At 41.9% G+C, this 25,094-nt stretch overlaps 1 protein-coding gene across 1 annotated transcript; it reads left to right on the forward strand.

Moving 5' to 3' along the window:
- The first annotated feature begins 22,744 nt into the window (after window positions 1-22,744).
- Window positions 22,745-23,970, forward strand: LOC119300056 (cyclin-B1-1-like). The gene is made up of 4 exons (XM_037577139.1): window positions 22,745-22,957; window positions 23,508-23,600; window positions 23,698-23,784; window positions 23,891-23,970. Exons 1-4 carry the CDS (start codon window positions 22,745-22,747, stop codon window positions 23,912-23,914), a joined length of 417 nt encoding a protein of 138 aa, XP_037433036.1. The 3' UTR covers window positions 23,915-23,970.
- The last annotated feature ends 1,124 nt before the right edge of the window (window positions 23,971-25,094 follow it).

A 25,094-nucleotide genomic window follows, 5' to 3' on the forward strand; every position in this document is an offset into this window, starting at 1 on the left:
CAGAACTCGTGCGAGAAAGAAGATTGCGGAGGATAAGAAGAGGAAGATGGAGGAGGAGCAGAGGAAGCTAGACTATGAACGCCTTCAAGGCCTAGAATCAGCGCACGCGGACTTGGCAATCAAATTCCAGCGGCAGCAGGAGCAGATCGACTCACTTAGCCAGCAAAGGGGGTCTCAGCAGCTAGTGGATGATCCACCAATGGATAGCACCGTCCCATCCATGCCGAGAAGCAGCGTGGGTTCCGCCCCGGGCGACGCATTGCTGGATAGCTACCCAGTGGATGACATCATGGAGAACACTAATTGCGAGCTACACTTCAAAATGAAGAACATATCCATGAAGGTTGCGGACGCCCTTGCTTTTACAAATCCCCCCGAGGCAACCTTCCATTGCAACCCGATTCCAGCGGGCTATGCTCGTGTCTTGGTTGATGAGGTGGTGGACCAATATTTGGGGCTAGAGCTTGACATTCCTGGAGGTGACGATGAGCACACACTAGGAGAGGCCAACCATCGTATCATCCTATGGAGAAAGGATTGCATCATCTTTCGAAGTCCACCGACACCGCGTCATCCGACTCCTCGTCGCAGTCCGCCACCGAGTCAGCAGACTCCCGCTCCTCCAAGTCCACCAACGCGTCAGGCCACTCCTCCTCCAAGTCTGGCAAAGCATCAGGCCACTCCTCCTCCAAGTCCAGCACAGCTTCAGGCCACTCCTCCTCCAAGTCCGGCACAGCTTCAGGCCACTCCTCCTCCTCCAACTCAGCCATGTCAGCCGTCTTCGCCGCCTCAGCAATCACGGAAGAGAGCCGCCTCAGCTATGGTGTGTAGCGGTACAAGTCGAGGTAGTACTGCAGGTACAAGCGGAGGCAAGCGATTTCAATATGGTCCAAGCCTCGCGCCTCTTCCGCAGAGGCCTTACGACAAGTACGAGGAGGAAAACGTAGCCATATCAAAGGCCGAGGAGGAAAACGTAGCCATATCGAAGGCCGAGGTGGAAGCCCATTTTGCACCGAAACCGCCACCGCCGCCAAGGGAGAAAGTGCCTGTGGAAAAGATTGACCACTTCATTCATATGGCTAGATCACCAGCTCCCAAGCCTGTTGACACAGACTATGAGCGCCACCTCAGGAAGTTAAATCGAGCACGTCTACAGAAAGAGGCGAGCTCGAGCTCGAGCAATCAGCTGGCAAAAAATGCGGTAAAACCGTTCCCCAGCTGGGAGAACAGGCGGCGCAATCAATCCCCCCGCTTGTTGTGCCAACAACACATGAGAGTAGGCGCGCCCAATATTATTATGGGCAAACCATTAACGTTCCCGGGCTGGGCGATGTGGTAATAACTGAGGAGCATATTGCGCAGGCTGAATAGATCGGGATCACTGTTGGACAACTCCTCGATATCGGGCCCATGTCTCCGACTAGAGAGGAGGAAATAAAACGGAAATATGCCCGGGGCCAACCTTTGGTCGAGCCAGAGGAGGTCAATAAGCTCCCAACGAGAATGTATGCACTGCATCAATGGTACATGGACATTACCAAGATTTCCAATCGAGAGTCCCTCATGGTGAATGTCAACGAGGAGCATTACTACCATAAGAAAGCTATGACCATTGAGTATTCAGAACTTTTTCAGCTATACAATAAAGACGCACTCGACAAATCTATCGTCAGTTGCTATTGTCTGTAAGTGATTTCTTTCTGTAATTTAAGTCTCAAGCTAGCTGATCATTTTGATCAATCATTACCTGTAATTATCCTCACTATATTCTTTTCTGTGGTATTATGCAGGATGAAGATTTATGAAATGAAAAAAGGTGGACGCTATGGCATTGGGTTCGTTGACCCAAATACCATTAATGAATACACATGGAAAATAGATCCATATCACGCAAAATGTGTAGAGGAAAGCATGCTACAGTTCTTCAAGGAACTCAAATACAATGAAGATATACTACTTCCTTACAACTTCTAGTGAGTCACACTGTCTTGTACTACAAATTCTGTTTTTCCCTACTAGCTATAGCTACATGTTTTTGCTTACATATATATGCCCGCTTAATTAAGACATGCAAACGTGTGTGCATGCAGATTTCACTGGATCTTGTTAATCATTAAAGTTGATGAAGGAACAGTTGAAGTACTAGACTCGCTACTTAAGAAAGCAAGTGACTACAGCATCGTGAAGGGGATAATCAACAGGTAATTTCAATCATTATTAACTATATCTCGGCCTATTTAATTAGTTCGTCATTTCCTGATAACAACTATTTAATAACCCATTTATTCATTTTCTTTGTCAGCGGGCAGGGCTTGGGCAAAGTTCATCAGGGTCACTCCAGGCCCATGGAAACAAAGTCTGAAATGGTATCGACCCAAGGTAAGTAATTAAGTAGTACTAGCTACCTGCCATCTCTTTAATTATCATGCTTGATTAATTATTATCTGATCAAAATTCCATTCTCGTAAAGGCCCTGAAGCAGGCACCGGGGAATGATCTATGTGCATACTACGTTTGCGAGAACATTCGCATGATGACGTCCGAAAGGAGCAAATCTCAAAGACAGGAGTGGGTACGATATCGATTGTCAGAACACTATTCACAATTTTTACACCATTATCGATATCTAGTCACACAACAATACACATGCATATTGATCTCCTTCTTAACAGTTCAAAGAGGTGCGGGACAAGCTCCTAGTACAGGACCGCATAGAAGCAATTCAAGAGGAAATAGCGGGATTTTTGCTCGACCAGGTCATAGATCCCAAAGGAGAATACTATTACCCGCTACCGCCCCCATGAACCACTTCCAATTGTTATCGTGCTCCGAAGGCACCAATTAGGAGAAATTGTATATATATATATACATGTGTGTATATATGTGTGAATTAATTAATGGTGGTTGTGAGACATTCGATGATATATATATGTATATATTATGATCGGTTGTACTAGAAATTCTATTTATATATATGCATAACGTGTACAATATGTAGTATCGTAAAATACCAGCAAATGAAAAAGAATTAAATGGAAAACACAAAATTAAATGAAAAAGAAATCATAAACCCAACCCCCCCAACATTTTGTCACCAACCGGTACTAAAGGGCTCCCTGCCCCTGAAGCTGGCTCGTGCCACGTGGTTGCCCTTTAGCACCGGTTCGTGCTGAACCGGTACTAAAGGGGGGGGCCTTTAGTGCCTACATTTTAGCGCCGGTTACCAAAGCGGCACTAAAGGGCCTTACGAACCGGTGCTATTGCCTGGTTCTGCACTAGTGAGACGAGCTCATATGAAGATGAAGACCCACTACCTCAACCTAGGGACATGCATGTGGAGTTCAAAAAGTCAAGCCTCCCGGATAGGGTAAAGAAACCTAAGATCGAGTTTATCCCTTTTTTGCCTCTTGCAGGAGAACAAGCAGGAACTATGCAAAAAGATACTGAGCTTGGAGCAGGAGATCGAGGACCTAAGGGACCAAAATTTTGTCATCAAACGCAAATTAAGGAAGAAGCCTACGCCATCAACAAAGTCACCACCGTCTCCACCAACAAAGAAGAATTGAGTATCTGGTATGGGCACTCCACTTGGCAACTGCCAAGCTTGGGGGAGTGCCCCAGTATCGTATCACCATCACTTTTATCTTTACTGTTTTTCTTAGTTCGATCCTTTTGGTAATATCTTGATCTAGTAGAATAAAAGTTCTTAGTATGATCTAGTTGTGAGTTTTGCTTTATTATCCTTCTATGTAATCGAGTCCGTGAGCTATATAATAAAGATTAGTGTTGATTCAAGGGTTTGATTATTTTGCCATGATCCTAAGGGAATAAAAGAAAAGAGAAAGAAATAAAAAGAAACAAAGAGATCATGTGAGTCTTATGGAGAGTAATGAGCTCACATAGAAAGAGTATGATGAATAAAAGTTGTTGAGGGTTGACAAACACAGTTTTGGTCACCGTTGCAATTAATAGGAAGTAATAAAGAAAGAGAGGTCTTCACATATAAATATACTATCTTGGACATCTTTTATGATTGTGAGCACTCATTAAAATATGACATGTTAAAGAGTTGACATTGGACAAGGAAGACAACATAATGGGTTATGTTTTCTTACATCTGAGATGAATTATATTGTCTTGGATCTTCCAACATGATGAGCTTGCCTTTCCCTCTCATGCTAGCCAAATTCATTGCACCAAGTAGAGATACTACTTGTGCTTCCAAATACCCTTAAACCAGTATTGCCATAAGAGTACACCATATCTACCTATGGATTGAATAAGATCCTTCAAGTAAGTTGTCATCGGTGCAAAGCAATAAAAATTGCTCTTTAAATATGTATGATTGATTGGTGTGGAGGAAATAAGCTTTATACGATCGTGTGATATGGAAGTAATAAAAGTGACAGACTGCATAATAAAGGTCCATATCACAAGTGGCAATATAAAGTGACGTTCTTTCGCATTAAGATTTTGTGCATCCAACCATAAAAGCGCATGACAACCTCTGCTTCCTTCTGCGAAGGGCCTATCTTTTACTTTTATCTCCTACCCTGCATAAGAGTCATGGTGATCTTCACCCTTCCTTTTTACATTTTATCCTTTGGCAAGCACAATATGTTGGGAAGATCCTAGTATATATGGCTACATGGATGTGAGTTTTCATGAACTATTACTGTTGACATTACCCTTGAGGTAAAACGTTGGGAGGCAAAACTATAAGCCCCTATCTTTCTCTCTGTCCGATTAAAACTCCATACCCATAAGTATTGCGTGAATGTCAGCAATTGTGAAAGATTAGATGATAGTTGAGTATGTGGACTTGCTGAAAAGCTCTTATACATTGACTCTTTCTGATGTTATGATAAATTGCAATTGCTTCAATGACTGAGATTGTAGTTTCTAGTTTTCAATGAAGTTTACGATTCATACTTGATATTGTGATTGAATTATTACTCTAGCATAAGAGATTATATGACAAAGAATTATATAAGTTGTTGTTCTAAGAATGATCATGATGCCCTCATGTCCGTATTATATTTTTATCGACACCTCTATCTCTAAACATGTGGACATATTTTTCGATTTCGGCTTTTCGCTTGAGGACAAGCGAGGTCTAAGCTTGGGGGAGTTGATACGTCCATTTTGCATCATGCTTTTATATCAATATTTATTGCATTATGGGCTGTTATTACACATTATGTCACAATACTTATGCCTATTCTCTCTTATTTTACAAGGTTTACATAAAGAGGGAGAATGTCGGCAGCTGGGATTCTGGGCTGGAAAAGGAGCAAATATTAGAGACCTATTCTGCACAGCTCCAAAAGTCCTGAAACTTCACGAATGATGTTTTCCAAATATATAAAAAATACTAAGCACAAGAACCTCACCAGGGGGGCCACATCCTTCCCACGAGGGTGGGGGCGCGCCCTATCCTCCTGGGCGCGCCCCCTACCTCGTGGGCCCCCTGGTGGCCCTCCGGTGGCCATCTTCTGCTATATGGAGTCTTTCGATGGAAAAAAATGAAGAAGCCATCTTCTCGGACGAAACTCCGCCGCCACGAGGCGGAACCTTGGCAGAACCAATCTAGGGCTCTGGCGGAGCTGTTCTGCCGAGGAAACTTCCCTCTCGGAGGGGGAAATCATCGCCATCGTCATCACCAACGCTCCTCTCATCGGGAGAGGGCAATCTCCATCAACATCTTCATCAGCACCATCTCATCTCAAAACCCTAGTTCATCTCTTGTATCGAATTCTTGTCTCCAAGTCCGGGATTGGTGCTAGTAGGTTGCTAGTAGTGTTAATTACTCCTTGTAGTTGATGCTAGTTGGTTTAATTGGTGGAAGATCATATGTTCAGATCTTATATGCATATTAATACCCCTCTGATTATGAACATGTTTATGCTTTGTGAGTATTTACTTTTGTTCCTGAGGACATGGGAGAAGTCTTGCTATTAGTACTCATGTGAATTTGGTACTCGTTCGATATTTTGATGAGATGTATGTTGTCTCTCCTCTAGTGGTGTTATGTGAACGTCGACTACATGACACTTCACCATTATTTGGGCCTAGAGGAAGGCATTGGGGAGTAATAAGTAGATGATGGGTTGCTAGAGTGATAGAAGCTTAAACCCTAGTTTATGTGTTGCTTCGTAAGGGGCTGATTTGAATCCATATGTTTCATGCTATTGTTAGGTTTACCTTAATACTTTTGTTGTATTTGCGGATGCTTGCAATAGAGGTTAATCATAAGTGGGATGCTTGTCCAAGTAAGGGCAGCACCCAAGCACCGGTCCACCCACATACCAAATTATCAAATTACCGAACGCGAATCATATGAACGTGATGAAAACTAGCTTGACGATATTCCCATGTGTCCTCGGGAGCGCTTTACATCATATAATAGTTTGTCCAGGCTTGTCCTTTGCTACAAAACGATTGGGCCACTTTGCTGCACTTTATTTACTTTTGTTACTTATTGCTCGTTACAAATTATCCTATCACAAAACTATCGGTTACCACTTATTTCAGTACTTGCAGAGAATACCTTGCTGGAAACCGCTTACCATTTAATTCTGCTCCTCGTTGGGTTCGACACTCTTACTTATCGAAAGGACTATGATAGATCCCCTATACTTGTGGGTCATCAATGACATCTACGCATAAAACCTGGCTCGGATGCCACTGTTGGGGAACGTAGTAATTTCAAAAAAATTCCTATGCACACGCAGGATCATGGTGATGCATAGCAACGAGACGGGAGAGTGTTGTCTACATACCCTTGTAGACCGTTCGTGGAAGCGTTATATCAACGTGGTTGATGTAGTCGTGCGTCTTCACGATCCGACCGATCCAAGTACCGAAAGCACGGCACCTCTGAGTTCTGCACACGTTCGGCTCGGTGACGTCCTCGCCTTCTCGATCTAGCAAGAGGGGCGAAGTAGTAGATGAGTTCCGGTAGCACGATGGCGTGGTGACGGTGTTGGTGAAGAACAATCTCTGTAGGGCTTCGCCTAAGCACTACGAAAACTATGACGGAGGATAAACTAGAGGGGACGGGGTTGCCGGCACACGACTTGGTGTTTCTTGATGTTTCTTGGGTGCTAGCCCTACCCCTCTATTTATTTGTTGATCCTTGGGGCGAAACTTGGAGTAAAAGCCTCCACAAAGTCGGTTTCACCCGAAAGGCAAGAGTCCTTCTCGGACTCCAGGGCCAGACGCCAGGGTTCCCGGCGTCTGGCCCCTGGACTCCACAAAACTTCCTTTTGTGCTTTCCAAAAACCTTGTGGGCTTTCCCCTTTGGCCCAAATAAAGTGTTCTCGTACCCAAACATTTTGGGAAACATCTGGAACCCCTTCCGGTGAATTCTGGAACCCTTCCGGAGTCCAAACACTATTATCACATATATCAACCTTTATCTCCGGGCCATTCTGGAGTTCCTTGTCATGTCCGTGAACTTATCTGGAACCCCGAGCAACATTCGGTCACCAACATACATAACTCATAGTACTATATCGTCAACGAACGTTAAGCGTGCGGACCTTACGGGTTCGAGAACTATGTAGACATGACCGAGACACCTCTCTGGTCAATAACAAATAGCGGGACCTGGATGCCCATATTGGCTCATACATATTCTACGAAGATCTTTATCGGTCAGACCGCATAACAACATACGTTGTTCCCTTTGTCATCGGTATGTTACTTGCCCGAGATTCGATCGTCGGTATCTCAATACCTAGTTCAATCTCGTTACCGGCAAGTCTTTTTACTTGTTATGTAATACATCATCCCGCAACTAACTCATTAGTTGCAATGCTTGCAAGGCTTATAGTGATGTGCATTACTGAGTGGGCCCAGATATACCTCTCTGACAATCAGAGTGACAAATCCTAATCTCGAAATACGCCAACCCAACAAGTACCTTCGGAGACACCTGTAGAGCACCTTTATAATCACCCAGTTATGTTGTGACGTTTGGTGGCACACAAAGTGTTCCTTTGGTAAACGGGAGTTGCATAATCCCATGAAGCTCTGCTGGATCGGAGTTCGCGGGACGTCATCGAGCTGAACGTGTGCTGAACTCGGAGGTGCCGTGCGTTCGGTACTTGGATCGGTCGGATTGTGACGACGTTCGACTACATCAACCGCGTTCTCATAACGCTTCCGCTTATGGTCTACGAGGGTACGTGGACGATACTCTTCCCTCTCATTGCTATGCATCACCATGATCTTGCGTTGCGTAGGAAATTTTTAAAAATTACTACGTTCCCCAACAGCTCTCCCTCTTGGCGGCGTTGTCGTGGAGCTTAGGTGTTTTAGGGCGTAGTGTGGTGATACGTCCATTTTGCATCATGCTTTTATATCGATATTTATTGCATTATGGGCTGTTGTTACACATTATGTCACAATACTTATGCATATTCTCTCTTATTTTACAAGGTTTACATGAAGAGGGAGAATGTCAGCAGCTGGGATTCTGGGCTGTAAAAGGAGCAAATATTAGAGACCTATTCTACACAGCTCCAAAAGTCCTGAAACTTCATGGAAGTTATTTCCAAAATATATAAAAAATATTGGGCGAAATAAGTACCTGAGGGGGCCAACACCGAGGCCACGAGGGTGGGGGGCGCGCCCTACCCCCCTGGGCGCGCCCCTGCCTCGTGGGCTCCCTGGTGGCCCTCCGATGCCCATCTTCTGCTATATGAGGTCTTTCGTCCGAGAAAAAATCATAAGCAAGCTTTGGGGAAGAAACTCCGCCGCCACGAGGCGGAACCTTGGCGGAACCAATCTAGGGCTATGGCAGAGCTGTTCTGCCGAGGAAACTCCCCTTCGGGAGGGGGAAATCATCACCATCGAAATCACCAACGATCCTCTCATTGGGAGGGGGTCAATCTCCATCAACATCTTCACCAGCACCATCTCATCTCAAACCCTAGTTCATCTCTTGTATCCAATCTTTGTATCCAAACCTCAGATTGGTACATGTGGGTTGCTAGTAGTGTTGATTACTCCTTATAGTTGATGCTAGTTGGTTTACTTGGTGGAATATCATATGTTCAGATCCATTATGCATATTAATACCCCTCTGATTATGAACATGAATATGATTTGTGAGTAGTTACGTTTGTTCCTGAGGACATGGGAGAAGTCTTGCTATAAGTAGTCATGTGAATTTGGTATTCGTTCGATATTTTGATGAGATGTATGTTTTCATCCCCCTAGTGGTGTCATGTGAACGTCGACTACATGAAGCTTCACCATTGTTTGGGCCTAGAGGGAGGCATTGGGAAGTAATAAGTAGATGATGGGTTGCTAGAGTGACAGAAGCTTAAATCCTAGTTTATCAATTGCTTCGTAAGGGGCTGATTTGGATCCATATGTTTCATGCTATGGTTATTTTTACCTTAATACTTCTGTTATAGTTGCGGATGCTTGCAATCGGGGTTAATCATAAGTGCGATGCTTGTCCAAGTAAGGACAATACCCAAGCACCAATCCACCCACATATCAAATTATCAAAGTACCGAACGCGAATCATATGAACATGATGAAAACTAGCTTGACAATTATTCCCATGTGTCCTCGGGAGCGCTTTCCTTCATATAAGAGTTTGTCCAGGCTTGTCCTTTGCTATAAAAAGGATTAGGCCATCTTGCTGCACCTTATTTAATTTTATTACTTACTACTCGTTACAAATTACCTTATCACAAAACTATCCGTTACCGATAATTTCAGTGCTTGCAGAGAATACCTTACTGAAAACTGCTTATCATTTCCTTCTACTCCTCGTTGGGTTCGACACTCTTACTTATTGAAAATGCTACGATAGACCCCCTACACTTGCGGGTCATCAAGACTCTTTTCTGGCGCCGTTGCCGGGGAGTGAAGCGCCTTTGGTAGGTGGAATTTGGTAAGGAAAAATTTATATAGTGTGCTGAAATTTACTGTCACTTGTTACTATGGAACATAATCCTTTGAGGCGCTTGTTCGGGGTATCTTCACCCCGACCAGTAGAGAAAATAGTTGCTCCTCAACCTACTGATTTTTTTACTTTGAAATTCCTTCGGGTATGATAGAGAAACTGCTAGCTAATCCTTTTGCAGGAGATGGAACATTGCATCCCGATTTACTCTTAATCTATGTGGATGAAGTTTGTGGATTATTTAAGCTTGCAGGTATGTCCGAGGATGTTATCAAGAAGAAGGTATTCCCTTTATCTTTGAAGGGAGATGCATTGACATGGTATAGGCTATGTGATGATATGGGATCATGGGACTATAAGCGATTGAAATTGGAATTTCATCAGAAGTTTTATCCTATGCATCTTGTTCATCGTGATCGTAATTATATATATAATTTTTGGCCTCGCGAAGGAGAAAGCATCTCTCAAGCTTGGGGGAGGCTTAAGTCAATGTTATATTCATGCCCCAATCATGAGCTCTCAAGAGAAATGATTATTCAAAAAATTTATGATCGGCTTTCTCTCAGTAATCGCTCCATGCTCGATACTTCTTGTACTGGATCTTTTATGATGAAGACTATTGAATTCAAATGGGATTTATTGTAAAGAATTAAACGCAACTCTGAAGATTGAGACCTCGACGAAGGTAAGGAGTTGGGTATAACACCTAAGTTTGATTGTGTTAAATCTTTTATGGATACCGATGCTTTTCGTGAATTTAGCACTAAATATGGACTTGACTCTGAGATAGTAGCTTCTTTCTGTAAATCCTTTGCTACTCATGTTGATCTCCCTTAGGAGAAGTGGTTTAAATATAATCCTCCCATTGAAGTAAAAGCATTTGCACCTATTAATGTTGAAGAAAAGACTATCACTTATGATGATCCTGTTGTTCCTGCTGCTTATATTGAGAAACCACCTTTCCCTTTTAGAATAAGGAATCACGCTAAAGCTTCAATTGTGGTTAACAAACGTAATATTAAGACACCTAAACCCCCTGAGAAAATTAAAGTTGAACCTAGTATTTCTATGGTTAAAGATCTCTTGGCCGGTAATATTGATGGGCATGTTATTTACTTCTGCAATGAAGCTGCTAGAATTGCTAGACCTGATGCTAAAAATAAACATAGACCTGTTGTAGGCATGCCTGTTATTTCTGTTAAAATAGGAGATCATTGCTATCATGGCTTATGTGATATGGGTGCTAGTGCAAGTGCAATACATCATTCCATACACCAAGAAATTATGCATGATATTGCACCTGCTGAGATAGAAGATATCGATGTTACCATTAAACTTGCCAATGGAGATACTATTTCACCAATTGGGATTGTTAGAGATGTTGAAGTCTTGTGTGGGAAAGTTAAATACCCTGCTGATTTTCTTGTTCTTGGTTCCCCACAAGATGACTTTTGTCCCATTATATTTGGTAGGCACTTCTTGAATATTGTTAATGCTAAGATAGACTGCAATAAGGATGTTGTTTCTGTTGGTTTAGGTAATATGTCTCATGAGTTTAATTTTGCTAAATTTTGTAGACAACCCCATGATAAAGAATTGCCTAGTAAAGATGAAATTATTGGTCTTGCTTCTATTGCCGTGCCTCCTACTGATCCCTTAGAACAATATTTGCTAGACCATGAAAATGATATGTTCATGAATGAAAGAAGGGAAATAGATGAAGTATTCTTTAAACAAGGACCTATTCTGAAACACAACTTGCCTGTTGAAATCCTAGGGGATCCTCCTCCACCCAAGGGTGATCCCGTGTTTGAGCTTAAACCATTGCCTGATAATCTTAAATATGCTTATCTAGATGAAAAGAAGATATATCCTGTTATTATTAGTGCTAACCTTTCAGAGCATGAAGAAGAGAGATTGTGGAAAACTCTGAAGAAGCACCGTACTGCTATTGGATATACTCTTGATGATCTTAAGGGCATTAGTCCCACTCTATGTCAACACAAAATAAATTTGGAGAAAGACGCCAAACCACTTATTGATCACCAACGACGGCTAAACCCTAAGATGAAAGAAGTGGTAAGAAAGGAAATATTAAACCTCCTTGAAGCAGGTATAATTTATCCCGTTGCTGATAGTCAGTGGATAAGCCTTGTCCATTGTGTCCCTAAGAAGGGAGGTATTACTGTCGTTCCTAATGATAAAGATGAATTGATTCCGCAAAGAATTATTACAGGTTATAGGATGGTAATTGATTTCCGCAAATTAAATAAAGCTACTAAAAAGATCATTACCCCTTGCCTTTCATTAATCAAATGCTAGAAATGTTATCCAAACATACACATTTTTGCTTTCTAGATGGTTACTCTGGTTTCTCTCAAATACCTGTGTCAGCTGATGATCAATAAAAGACTACTTTTACTTGCCCTTCCGGTACCTTTGCTTATAGACATATGCCTTTTGGTTTATGTAATGCATCTGCTACCTTTCAAAGATGCATGATGGCTATATTCTCTGGCTTTTATGCAAAGATCTGTGAAGCTTTCATGGATGATTTCTCTGTTTATGGATCATCTTTTGATGATTGCTTGAGCAACCTTGATCGAGTTTTGCAGAGATGTGAAGAAACTAACCTTGTCTTGAATTGGGAGAAGTGCCACTTTATGGTTGATGAAGGTATTGTCTTGGGGCATAAAATTTCTAAAAGAGGTATTAAAGTTGACAAAGCTAAAGTTGATGCAATTGAAAAGATGTCATGTCCCAAGGACATAAAAGGTATAAGAAGTTTCCTTGGTCATGCCGGTTTTTATAGGAGGTTCATTAAGGACTTCTCAAAAATTTCCCGGCCTCTGACTAACCTATTACAAAAAGATATTCCTTTTGTCTTTGATGATTGTGTAGAAGCATTTGAAATACTTAAGAAAGTCTTGATTTCTGCACCTATTATCCAGACACCTTACTGGAATTTACCTTTTGAAATTATGTCCGACGCTAGTGATTATGCTATAGGGGCTGTTCTATGACAAAGAGTTGATAAAAAATTAAATGTTATTCAATATGCTAGTAAAACTCTAGAAATGCCCAGGGAAATTATGCTACTACTGAAAAGGAATTCTTAGCAGTTGTATTTGCTTGTGATAAGTTCAGACCTTATATTGTTGATTCTAAAGTAACTATTCACACTGATCATGCTGCTATTAAATATCTTATGGAAAAGAAGGATGCTAAACCTAGACTTATTAGATGGGTTCTCTTGCTACAAGAATTTGATTTGCACATTATCGATAGAAAGGGAGCTGAGAATCCCGTTGCAGACAACTTGTCTAGGTTACATAATGTTCTTGATGACCCACTACCTATTGATGATAGCTTTCCTGGTGAACAATTAGATGTCATGAATGCTTCTCGTACTGCTCCATGGTATGCTGATTATGCTAATTACATCGTTGCTAAATTTATACCACCTAGTTTCACATACCAGCAAAAGAAAAAGTTCTTCTATGATTTAAGGCATTACTTCTAGGATGACCCACATCTTTTTAAAGGAGTAGATGGTGTTATTAGACGTTGTGTACCTGAGCATGAACAGGAACAGATCTTACGCAAGTGTCACTCCGAGGCTTATGGAGGACACCATGCTAGAGATAGAACTACATAAGGTATTGCAATCCGGTTTTTATTGGCCTACGCTCTTCAAGGATGCCCGTAAGTTTGTCTTATCTTGTGATGAATGTCAAAGAATTGGTAATATTAGCAGACGTCAAGAAATGCCTATGAATTATTCACTTGTTATTGACCATTTGATGTTTGGGGCTTTGATTATATGGGACCTTTTCCTTCCTCTAATGGGTATACACATATTTTTGTTGTTGTTGATTACGTTACTAAGTGGGTACAAGCTATTCCAACTAGTAGTGCTGATCATAACACCTCTATTAAGATGCTTAAAGAAGTTATTTTTCCGAGGTTTGGAGTCCCTAGATATTTAATGACTGATGGTGGTTCACATTTTATTCATGGTGCCTTTCGTAAAATGCTTGCTAAGTATGATGTTAATCATAGAATTGCATCTCCTTATGATCCACACTCTAGTGGTCAAGTAGAACTTAGCAATAGAGAGCTTAAATTAATTTTGCAAAAGACTGTTAATAGATCTAGAAAGAATTGGTCAAAGAAACTTGATGATGCAGCATGGGCTTATAGAACTGCATATAAAAATCCTATGGGTATGTCTCCGTATAAAATGGTTTATGGTAAAGCATGTCACCTACCTCTTGAATTAGAACATAAGGCATATTGGGCTATTAAAGAGCTCAACTATGACTTCAAACTTGCCGGTGAGAAGAGGCTTTTTGACATTAGCTCACTTGATGAATGGAGAACCCATGCTTATGAAAATGCCAAGCTGTTTAAAGAAAAAGTTAAAAGATGGCATGATAAAAGGATACAAAAGCGTGAGTTTAATGTAGGTGATTATGTATTGCTATACAACTCTCGTTTAAGATTTTTTGCAGACAAACTTCTCTCTAAATGGGAAGGTCCTTACGTTATCGAGGAGGTCTATCATTCCGGTGCCATAAAAATCAACAACTTCGAAGGCACAAATCCGAAGGTGGTGAACGGTCAAAGAATCAAATATTATATCTTAGGTAATCCTATAAATGTTGAAACTAATATTATTGAAACCGTAACCCCGGAGGAATACATAAGGGACACTTTTCAGAATGTTTCAGACTCCGAAAAGGAATAGGTACGTGGTACGGTAAGTAAACCGACTCCAAAACAGTTCTAATGGCAATATTTTTCCGTTTTGGAATATATAAAAAATAGGAAAATAAGAAGCAGATCGGAAAGGACACGGGGCTTCCACGATGGTGGAGGGCGCGCCCCCTGCCTCGTGGGCACCTCGTGTGCTCTCCGGACTCTGTTTTCTTGCACGATACTTCTTTTGGTCGGTAAAAATTCATTATATAATCTCCCGAAGGTTTTGACCACCGTATCACACAAAAATCTCATGTTCTTGTTTCGAGCTGTTTTCTGCCAGGGTTGTCATGGCCAAGCATCATGTCATCTCCCTCCTCCTCCAACAATGAGGGCAATGATGCTTGGCTAATGAAGATAGAGCTGGAGAGAGAAGAACCTGGAGAGATCTACAAGGATGACGGGATCAAGAAGGCCATGGGGGATCAAGTTCCGACAGTGGCAGAAGAAGACATCCTTCAACCTCACCACAATCTCCTTACCCCAACGGAGATTGAAGCTTTCAAGACGATTGAATTAGCTCGCATTCAAAACAAGTATCTCACAAGTGAAAATATTTTGTTGAAGGAGCATATCATCGCACTCAAGGGCATTATCCGTAAATTGGAGGATCTCTTACGCTCGATGTGCAACTACCCATCATCACCAACACCTTCTTCACCAATAAAGAAGAACTGAGCATCGGGTATGGGCACTCCCCTTGGCAACTGCCAAGCTTGGGGGAGTGCCCCGGTATCGTATCATCATCACTTTTATCTTTACCGCTTTTCTTAGTTCAATCCTTTTGGTAATATCTTGATCCAGTAGAATAAAGTTTTAGTATGATCTAGTTGTGAGTTTTGCTTTATGATCTTCTTATGTAATCGAGTCCGCGAGCTATATAAAATAAAGATTAGTGTTGAGTCAAGGGCTTGATGAGTTGCTATGATCTTGAGGGAATAAAATAAAAGAGAAGAAATAAAAATAAATAAAGAGATCATATGGATCTTATGGAGAGTAATGATCTCACATATAAAGAGTATGATGAATAAAAATTGTTGAGAGTTGACAAACATAGTTTTGGTCATCGTTGCAATTAATAGGAAGTAATAAAGAAAGAGAGGTTCACATATAAATATACTATCTTGGACATATTTTATAATTGTGAGCACTCATTAAAGTATGATATGCTAAAGAGTTGATGTTGGACAAGGAACACAACGTAATGGGTTATGTTTTCTTACATCTGAGATAAATTATATTGTTATGGATCATCCAACATGTTGAGCTTGCCTTTCCCTCTCATGCTAGCCAATATCTTTGCACCAAGTAGAGATACTACTTGTGCTTCCAAATATCCCTAAACCTAGTTTTGCCATGAGAGTCCACAATACCTACCTATGGATTGAGTAAGATCCTTCAAGTAAGTTGTCATCGGTGCAAGCAATAAAAATTGCTCTCTAAATATGTATGACTTATTAGTGTGGAGAAAATAAGCTTTATACGATCTTGTGATATGGAAGAAATAAAAGCGACAAACTGCATAATAAAGGTCCATATCACAAGTGGCAATATAAAGTGACGTTCTTTTGCATTAAGATTTCGTGCATCCAACCGTAAAAGCGCATGACAACCACTGCTTCCCTCTGCAAAGGGCCTATCTTTTATTCTTGTCTTGTACTTCATGCGAAGAGTCACGGTGATATCCACCTTTCCTTTTTATATTGTATCATTTGGCAAGCACAATGTGTTGGAAAGGTCCTGATATATATAGCTAATTGGATGTGAGTTTTCATGAACTATTATTGTGACATTACCCTTGAGGTAAAACGTTGGGAGGCAAAACTATAAGCTCCTATCTTTCTCTATGTTCGATTAAAACTTCATACCCATAAATATTGCATGAGTGTTAGCAATTGTGAAAGACTAAAAGATGGTTGAGTATGTGGACTTGCTGAAAAACTCTTATATTGACTCTTTCCTATGTTATGATAAATTGCAATTGCCTCAATGACTGAGATTAGAGTTTGTTGGTTCTCAATGAAGTTTATGATTCATACTTGAAAGTGTGATTGAATTGTTACTTTAGCATAAGAGATCATATGACAATATATATATATATATCCCTAATAATAAAGCACGGATTGAGTCTCTGGGTTCACCGTCACGACATTTTTTATGAAAAGGTCCCCGTATTTTCGCTAATTTAACCCACAGTTCTTGGTAAGTGAAGAAAAAACGGTTCATATTTTTTTCGTCAACCATATGTTCATGTTTAGATCGAGCGGCGGCGCTCCAGATCCGATCGAGATGCAGGACGACGGCGGTGGTAGGGCTCTGGGAGGCGGGGAATGGCGGGGAAGTGGCGGATCAGGTCAGGATCCAGTGCGGCGGTGATGGGGCCTGCGGCGGCGACGCTCCATGGCTATGGCGGTTCGGTCTCCCAGGAAGAAGAGACGAGGGAGAGAGAGAAGATGAGATGGAAAGAAGACAAGGCAGAGTAGGGACGGCACGGCTTCCTGCTGCTGGTCCGGTGGCGGCTCCTGTCGGCAGTTCCAGGTTTGATTTCTGGATTCCTCTCCTTCCCGCTGCCCGATAGGGGTTTCCCAGCCGTCACTCTCCCTACCCCGCACACCTCCTCCGCCTAGCTGTACCTCCCTGTGTTCATGGTGACGTTGTTGCCCTCGCCTGCATATCGCTATTGCTATTGCTGCCTGCTTTTGATCGTTCTAAACATGTACTTTGTGATTTGCCACTGATTAGTTGATGACGAGACAGTAATCTTGCAGGTGAATCAGGCTCTGCATGCTTCGCTCTGGTTGGTGCTAGCGGGAGCTCATGGGAGATCTCCCAGTCTACCGCCCGACGACCTGGAGACGCAGCTCTCTCATTGGGAGACCTGCGCGGTCAACCCCATTGGCGACCTGTTCCCGGCCTGGATCAATCGGTCCATGCACAACTGAAACAAGTAGGTTGATGGATTTTGAGAAGAATGTTAGCTTGAAGTTGTAACGTACAAAGTTTGCTATTAGATGCTGTCATGTTGCTTCTCGTGCACACATGTATGGATCCGCTAGGTAGGCTAGATGCCAATCTCCACACGTCTAGAGTGGTTGGACCTCCGTCCTCCCACTTCAAACTTCATGCAAAACCTTCGTCCATCTGGAGAGAAGGCGCCGACTGCGTTGGCGGCTAGATGGCAGCCTCGGCGAGTCGGCGTGACTAGGAGCCTATGACTCCAATGGTTCCATTAACCCCTCTTACTTTTAACCATACCACGCATGACAGCAAGCAATTCTTTTTTCTTTGTTCGGAGTTACTCAAAAGCATGTATGCATTTCAATCAAAGAGATTTACTGATTTACTCTAATGACTACTCAGGCAGTATGTGATATCGATGCTTCTCGACTGACCCCAGCATCGTGGATGCTAATTACAATTGAAGATCTGCATATGTGTGTGATTGGGATTTTATGTGCATATGTGTGAAGCTACTAGGGAGTTTGCGTCTACTGGACCGTGCATGCAGTATTTAGTACCCACTGCTTTACATGTTGAATATATTTTTACTATAGTTATTGGAACTAATTTTCTTACAACGAAACTACTACTTGCATGTCAGAAATTGTACGGTTTCAGTATTATCAGTGATCTAATACATGCCCGACAGAGTCGACGACAGTGGTGAGGGCACAACCAGCTGCTTCCTCCAGTTCAATAGGCAGTCAAATCAGGATATACATCATCATGAGGTATGTAGTCTGATGTCCACGATAATACTTCTAAAGTACAATAGTGAATTTTGATCGTGCAATACCATCACACGTGTACATGTACCCATCAGAGTGTGGTTAATTATCTTCTTTATTTGGCGCCCCCTTGTGCAAAGTTTTGGTAGGCGTTTTTATCATTTGATTTCATGGTACGTGTTCTGCTTATGTACGGATTTAATTTTTCGCATGCATGCTTAATTTTATTTGCAAACCTACATGTATTTTATTCAACTGGGTGTGTCTTCTTTTACTTGTTCATCAATTGAAGAATCTTTCATGCAGAAGGTGATCTCTTGACGCGTCTATCAGCCATGGGCTACAAATTGAATTATCAACAAGATTATTGTGATAGCCGGCGTTGCCATGCTCTACAACTATGCAATAATGATCTCAAAAGAACAATAACTATCCCACATAGTTCTGAACTCTTGACATCTTATGTTTTGGTTATAAGTTTCTTTTGAATCTTTGGTGAATAATCCAATTAAGCTTTCCTTATAGGTTGTGCTGTCAGAGTATGTTTTCACTATAGGAAATTTATTTCAACGTCTCCATGATGCCATAACTCTATGTAGAGTTGTTCAGCTCCCACATTATCCCGATGCTTATTGCTATTACTATGACACTATACTTTATTTCAGAAAGTGATTGCTACATCAGGTACACATAAAAAGAAATTGCACAACTGCACCATGGCTATCCAGCATATCAAGCAAGCTCGGGTTCAGATGTCTGATGCAGATGGAGTCACAATTTAAGCAGAAGATATTCTTAATAGTGACAAGGAATTATTTGTTCTGTCACTATGGATTATGCTCATTCATATGCAGGTTAATCTGAAAATGCCATTCAGTCTCCCATTACTCCTATCGAAGTTTTATACTGTTATTATATTGCACCTTTCATTTGTATTGAAAATCAGAAGTAATGGGGTTTGATCTTCAGTTTAGTTTTCCACTCACTTCTCAGAAATAATGTTGACACTGCTATTATATTACAGTGAGGATACTACTTCTCAGCACTATGTTGCTGTTACTTGCCTAAATCAGAAGGGTTGCAGTACCAAATTTCTTTTCAGTAAGAAAGTGTACGTGCATGTGTTACCCAACAAGATTGTGTGAAGATTTTGAGGCTGCAGTAAACTTGCTCGCCAGCAAGATCAAGCCTCATGTGGTTGTACAGAGAGGTGAGGTTGCAGCGAATTTGTTCATGACGAGACTTGTTGATTATTGCACATCTAAAGATACGAGAGCATAGATAATGTTGCTGCTTATAAATTTAGATAATGTTGTTGCTTATAAATTGACGTGATCTGTTTCTGCAGTACCAAAGATACAAGGTGGATTTAGATGAGAAATGAGTGGATTTCTACTCTTGGGTGTACTACACTCGAGTTTACACGATGTTAAATTCCACCCGACTTAAATCCATTATGTGACCCTAATTATGTGCAACCCACTAATTCACAATGATGTATTTGCTCGAGAGGGTGGAGTAACAATATTGTGATATGTATTTCTGTCTGCACAAATAAAATGTATTGACTGTTGATGTTGCTACAAAAAGTTTTTGATTATTGTGGAAGCAGAAACACAGTTGAGAAGGATTTCATTTAGTACGTACTTTGAGTTTTCATAGCTAGAGAGGCTGGTGCCTAATCTACATCAGAACAACGGCAAGTTAATAAACGAGGAGGCTGCCAAGTTGTACTGTGACTACTGTTAAATCTGTTTTTGCACTTTTGAATTTATTTGAGAGTGAATCTCGAGGGTATAACTTCTCTAAAGTGCTAGCCCCCGCCTACAGATGACAAGATTTTCTTCTTCTAAATGTAATGTGGCATGAGCCACAAACACTTCATAGAACTTTAAAGCAAAACATTGATCCCCTGCGTCCATATATACGACAAACATTGTCATAATATATTTTCCAGTAAATGATTGTGAACCAATTTTTTTCAGTCCGTACCTTTTTGCAATAATATTTTTCTGGGCTATGTAACATAAGTTATGTTATTGGTCCAATTAAGTGTTATTATTAGTACTTGATTTAGCGAAGACCATCAGCCCACATATGTGTTGACAAGTTAGCACTTGTCATCGACGCCGCCGGGCTGAAACCGTCCTTGTTCGACAAGCTGGTGTCCACGAATACAATCATTAGTCTCGGCTCTTGTGAGGACGGAAAGGAGGATAAGCGGTGACACCAACACAGTGGGGCGCCGTGTTGACATAGAGGTTATAGATATGTGAGGATCTTGTATATATATATATCTACTACCACTATAAAAGCACGAAAGGGTGGAGAACCAATTCATCCTATTCATCCATGCAACAAATTGTACGGCTCAGAATCATCCCATGTTTGTGTTTAGTGCTAATTGCAATTAGCCCTTACCAAACGCACGTCTCCCTGCTGCCCACCTCCACTCGCCGTAAAAAAAGGGAAAGAAACCGCTCCTGCCTCCTCTCTCGCACTTCCCCCACGTGCCCACTGCCGCCGTCCCTCACTCGAAGAAAACCCACGCGGCATGTGGCGCTCGCACGCCTCCCCCTCGCCGTGCCCAGTGAACCCCGCGTCTCACCCTCGAAAAGGGAGATGTGCGGTGCCCGGCCGCCGCCCCGTGCCGCTGCGGTTGATGCCAGCGAGGGTGCTCCCGTACTTTGGCCGAGGCTGCACTCTCACATCGTCTCCTCCCTGGCCCTTTCTTCCTCTTCGTCGGCACAGGAACGGGGGGCGCCGTATTGGGCAGCAGTTCGCCGCCACACCTCACTAATCTATCTCCTCTATCTTCGTTCCCACACTACAGGGCGCCATGGCCATGGACCAAAGCTCCGATGGTCCTTCCCTCGCGACTGCCAGTCTTCCTCCCTACCAGATTGACGACGGTGATGACCGGATCTTCCCCGCTGCCATCCGTTTCCAAGAGACGTCAGCGGATGGGGTTTCTTCCTCATGGCCTCCACCTACGGGCTTGTCGGGCCGGTGATTAGACCTGCTCGGCATGCGGGATTGTGTCCTCTCCTAGCGAGGCGGTCGTGTGTCTTGCCCGTCGCGCCCTCGGCTGTCGAGTCTTTTTCCTCGGCGCGCCCTCCTCCAGTAGCTCCGTCGCGTACGTGAACCATCCAGGTGGGTAGGTTTGGTTTTGATCTTAAATTATTTCCACATTCAAATTTTCTTCATTTTGTTCAGATTGAATTTTGGGTTGTGTTTCGTTGAAGGCCCGATTTCACCTGGTGAGAGCTGTTGATCTCAAGTTTAAAGCTTATATCTGTTATGTTCAAAACTGAATTTTATCAGAGGAAGTTCTGTGTGTTTGCAACCCTGCAACACCCGTTGCATTTTTCTTCAGCATGACCAACAACTCCATCACCTCCGAAGTTAACCATGGCCAGCTACCCAATATATTGTCCAGATGCTTGACGGATAGCATCACCGCGGCACACAATTTCGAGGTGGCCAGTTACCAGTTGCTGGATGGCATCGGGGTCGGCAAGCATGTTTGCTCAAGTTTCCTGCTCGCCTAGCATCTGCCCGACCTCCCCAGCCAACCCAGCCGCCCCCTCCGGGCTGAGCCCCTGTGCTGGTGGTCGACAAGGTTTGCAAGCGGCAACTTGATTTTTGTAGATTTATTTGTTTCTTAGACAGGTGATGCTTTTCTATATTATGCATGGATTCTTGATAGCCATCATGGATTACTACTAATTAGGTAATCAAATATTAAATAAGTAAAAATTCTGCACAGTATAGTACTGATAACATGGTGTTAGACCAACGAGGTTTTAGAATGCAAATAAAATCGATCTCCATTAGGATGTTTTCCTCAAATGAGGTATTGGCCCTCAATTGAATTATTTCTATTCATCTCTATGATTGTTTTTGCTTAAAGCCTATATTAGTCGAATTTAATTTATTGTGCAGTTACACCCGATTGCACCATTCAATGAGTTCGATTTGGGGCAGGATCAATGTTGTTCGTTGTTCTGTTCCATGATTCCTAGCATTTTTTGTTTCATCAAAGGTGGTCACATTCAGATTTTTCATTCAGATTTTTTTAGTTAATGATGAGATGTTTAGCCATCCTCCCTGGGGCTCCAATCTGTGAGTATGTTGGTGTGTTGAGGAGGACTGAAGAAGTGGGAGGTTCTAAAGATGGACGGGAGGTACTAATTGTTTCGCTTCAAGCTTTCATTTCGCTTACTCATCATTTGTCTCATTGCTCGGTTTCTTAGTTTGTCTCTGAAAAATGGATGTTTGTAAATGATTTGTTTCCACTCTTGTACAAAAAAGGGCAGGGTCTGATATGCATATGCCATCACTTCACGTTGAGAACGATTCCGAGGCACCACCGGCGCCGGAGGACTACATCGATGATGGCTCTGTTGGAAGTTTCGCAAGGTTCATAAACCACAGCTGCAACCGTAACCTCTTCGCCCAGTGTGTCCTAACAAATCACCACGACGTCAAGCTACAAAAGGTGACGCTTTTTGCTGCCGACACGATACTTCCACTTCAGGTGAATTGATTTCTGATGCATCTCAACAATTTCTACAGGTAAAACTCTATAGCTTCTCTTGAGTTCTAACTGGTATACGTGCTTTGACGGAGCTTTGCTACGACTATGGCTATGTCTTGACTCTTGAACAACGTCGTTTCTGCGGATGGCGAAATCGTCAAGCTACTATACTACAATGGTGCCCCAGACTGCCGGAAGCGACTTTACTAGCGGATCTTTTCAGTTGGGGGATTATATGTAGTAGTGGGGCTATGAATGCGGCAATGCATGTTGTGTGTATGACAAGCACAGCATCCTATAATTATTAGCGAAAGAAACGCGTTCTCTTTTTGTGCAGGGTAGATGACATGCTGGACACGCTAATTACAGTTAGTACGAAGTTTGTCTAGGTGACATGCCTTTGGGTCATGATGGCATGACATTTTGTGAACAACTGGTTCATATAAGTTGATAGAGGATTTAATCGATCTTTAGACATTTACATGGTCATCATCCTGCTTTTAAAGTATCTCTGTTCATATTTCAGCATATTTGTTCTTTTTGTTACCAGGTAGCACCTGACATCGACAGCTATGACATCAGGAACTCCCTCGCATTTGTCGAATACCTCGCTGAAATTTATAGCTTCTACAGACGGACCAAGGTAATTATCTGCTTGGAACCCCGTCGAAGTTATTTACAGAGTTCTGACCTTGTACGGCAATAATAATCTCATTGCCAAATTTGTTGTGATGTACAAGTTGAGTTGTGAGCCCCCCACCTACATGACACACCAAACTGATATCAATGAGAAAAGGCGTATTTTTCTGATTGACTGGTTGATTGAGGTAAGGATTCCATTCGATGCTTAGTGGATTCGGCAAAGTAGTCTATCTTGGTATTCTCTGGAATGTAAAGTTCTTACAAACCCCAATGTTTCATTGTCCAATGCAGTATGCAGGTGCCGTACAAGCTTGAGCTACTGGGTGAAACACTATTCCTTGCTGTCAACATCATTGATAGATCAATGCATAGAAAAGTATGTCTCAAGTTTTCTCTTGAATGGAACCTGCAAGTTTCTCATCTGTTTAGTGAAGCTTACCTTGAAAAGAATTATAAATACTACAGGAAGGAGAGTAAGATAATGACAGTTCATTGGAATATGGATTTTGAGAGGATATATATGGGTTTAGCTCTCTGTAATTATATATTACTTTCCTTGCTGATGCTATTGCTCATGTTATAAAACTGGTCTACATCGCACACATGGTTTCCAGCAAAGAAAACAGTGTCATGATTTATAAACTAGGCTTGTGTGCTCAAGTAATATTTTAGTGCTTAAACAAAAGAAACCATTTTATCACTCCTGCAGTCCACAGGAAAAAGAAGAAAGAACTTCCACCATAATCTTGTCTTCCTACTTACTTTCACTAACCAAGAAAAATAAACTATAAAGGAATATTTTCAGAAAATAGATAATGATCCTTTTCTGTTTGAAATGCACAACTCCCAACTTGCACAACTCCCAACTTGTCTTTTACTTCTGTTCTGTACATGTACAAGATGATCTATAAAGGATTATTTTTTCAAAAAATAGATAAAGATCCTTTTCAGTCTGGAATAAACTATAAATGAATCTTTTCAGAAAATAGTAAAGATCCTGCTGAATGGTGTTGTACTTGTACATACTGGAATTGTAGGCCGGATAATCTACAAGATGATCAGGATGAATTTATCTCCAGGGTAAAAGAGCCAACCATCGTGCATGCCGTTTGGTTGGAAATGATATTGCCTTTAAAATGTATGCACTATATTGCCTTTAAAATGTGTGAGTGCATTCTTGGCATCCGTTGCCAAACCTGACATTCATTCTTGGTAAGAACTACTATAAGAATATGATAGTATGAGAGACAGGTAGGCAAGCTGTATTTGATTGGGAGTAGATGTATCTCTGAAAAATGAATTAGTCGAGACGTGCGTTGCACATGCAAGCTTACTAGTATATAAAAAGTCTATTAATAACCCTGGGAGAGGAATAAGTAATTCCTCACCCGAACCGATCGACCGAGCCAGAAGTTCTCGCACCCCCACCGTTCACTTTTTTTACGGGATCCACCGCTCACCCCTTCGTACTCGTAAACTTTTCTCCGCCTCGATG

The sequence above is a fragment of the Triticum dicoccoides genome, chromosome 5A, assembly GCF_002162155.2.
Source record: "Triticum dicoccoides isolate Atlit2015 ecotype Zavitan chromosome 5A, WEW_v2.0, whole genome shotgun sequence".
NCBI lineage: Eukaryota > Viridiplantae > Streptophyta > Magnoliopsida > Poales > Poaceae > Triticum > Triticum dicoccoides.

Coding starts and splice junctions, on each gene's coding strand:
- LOC119300056 (XM_037577139.1), top strand. CDS start 22,745: ATGCATATGCCATCACTTCACGTTGAGAACGATTCCGAGGCACCACCG. Junction 23,601..23,697: donor GCTTCTACAGACGGACCAAG/GTAATTATCTGC, acceptor GTGATGTACAAG/TTGAGTTGTGAGCCCCCCAC. Junction 23,785..23,890: donor TGATTGACTGGTTGATTGAG/GTAAGGATTCCA, acceptor TGTCCAATGCAG/TATGCAGGTGCCGTACAAGC.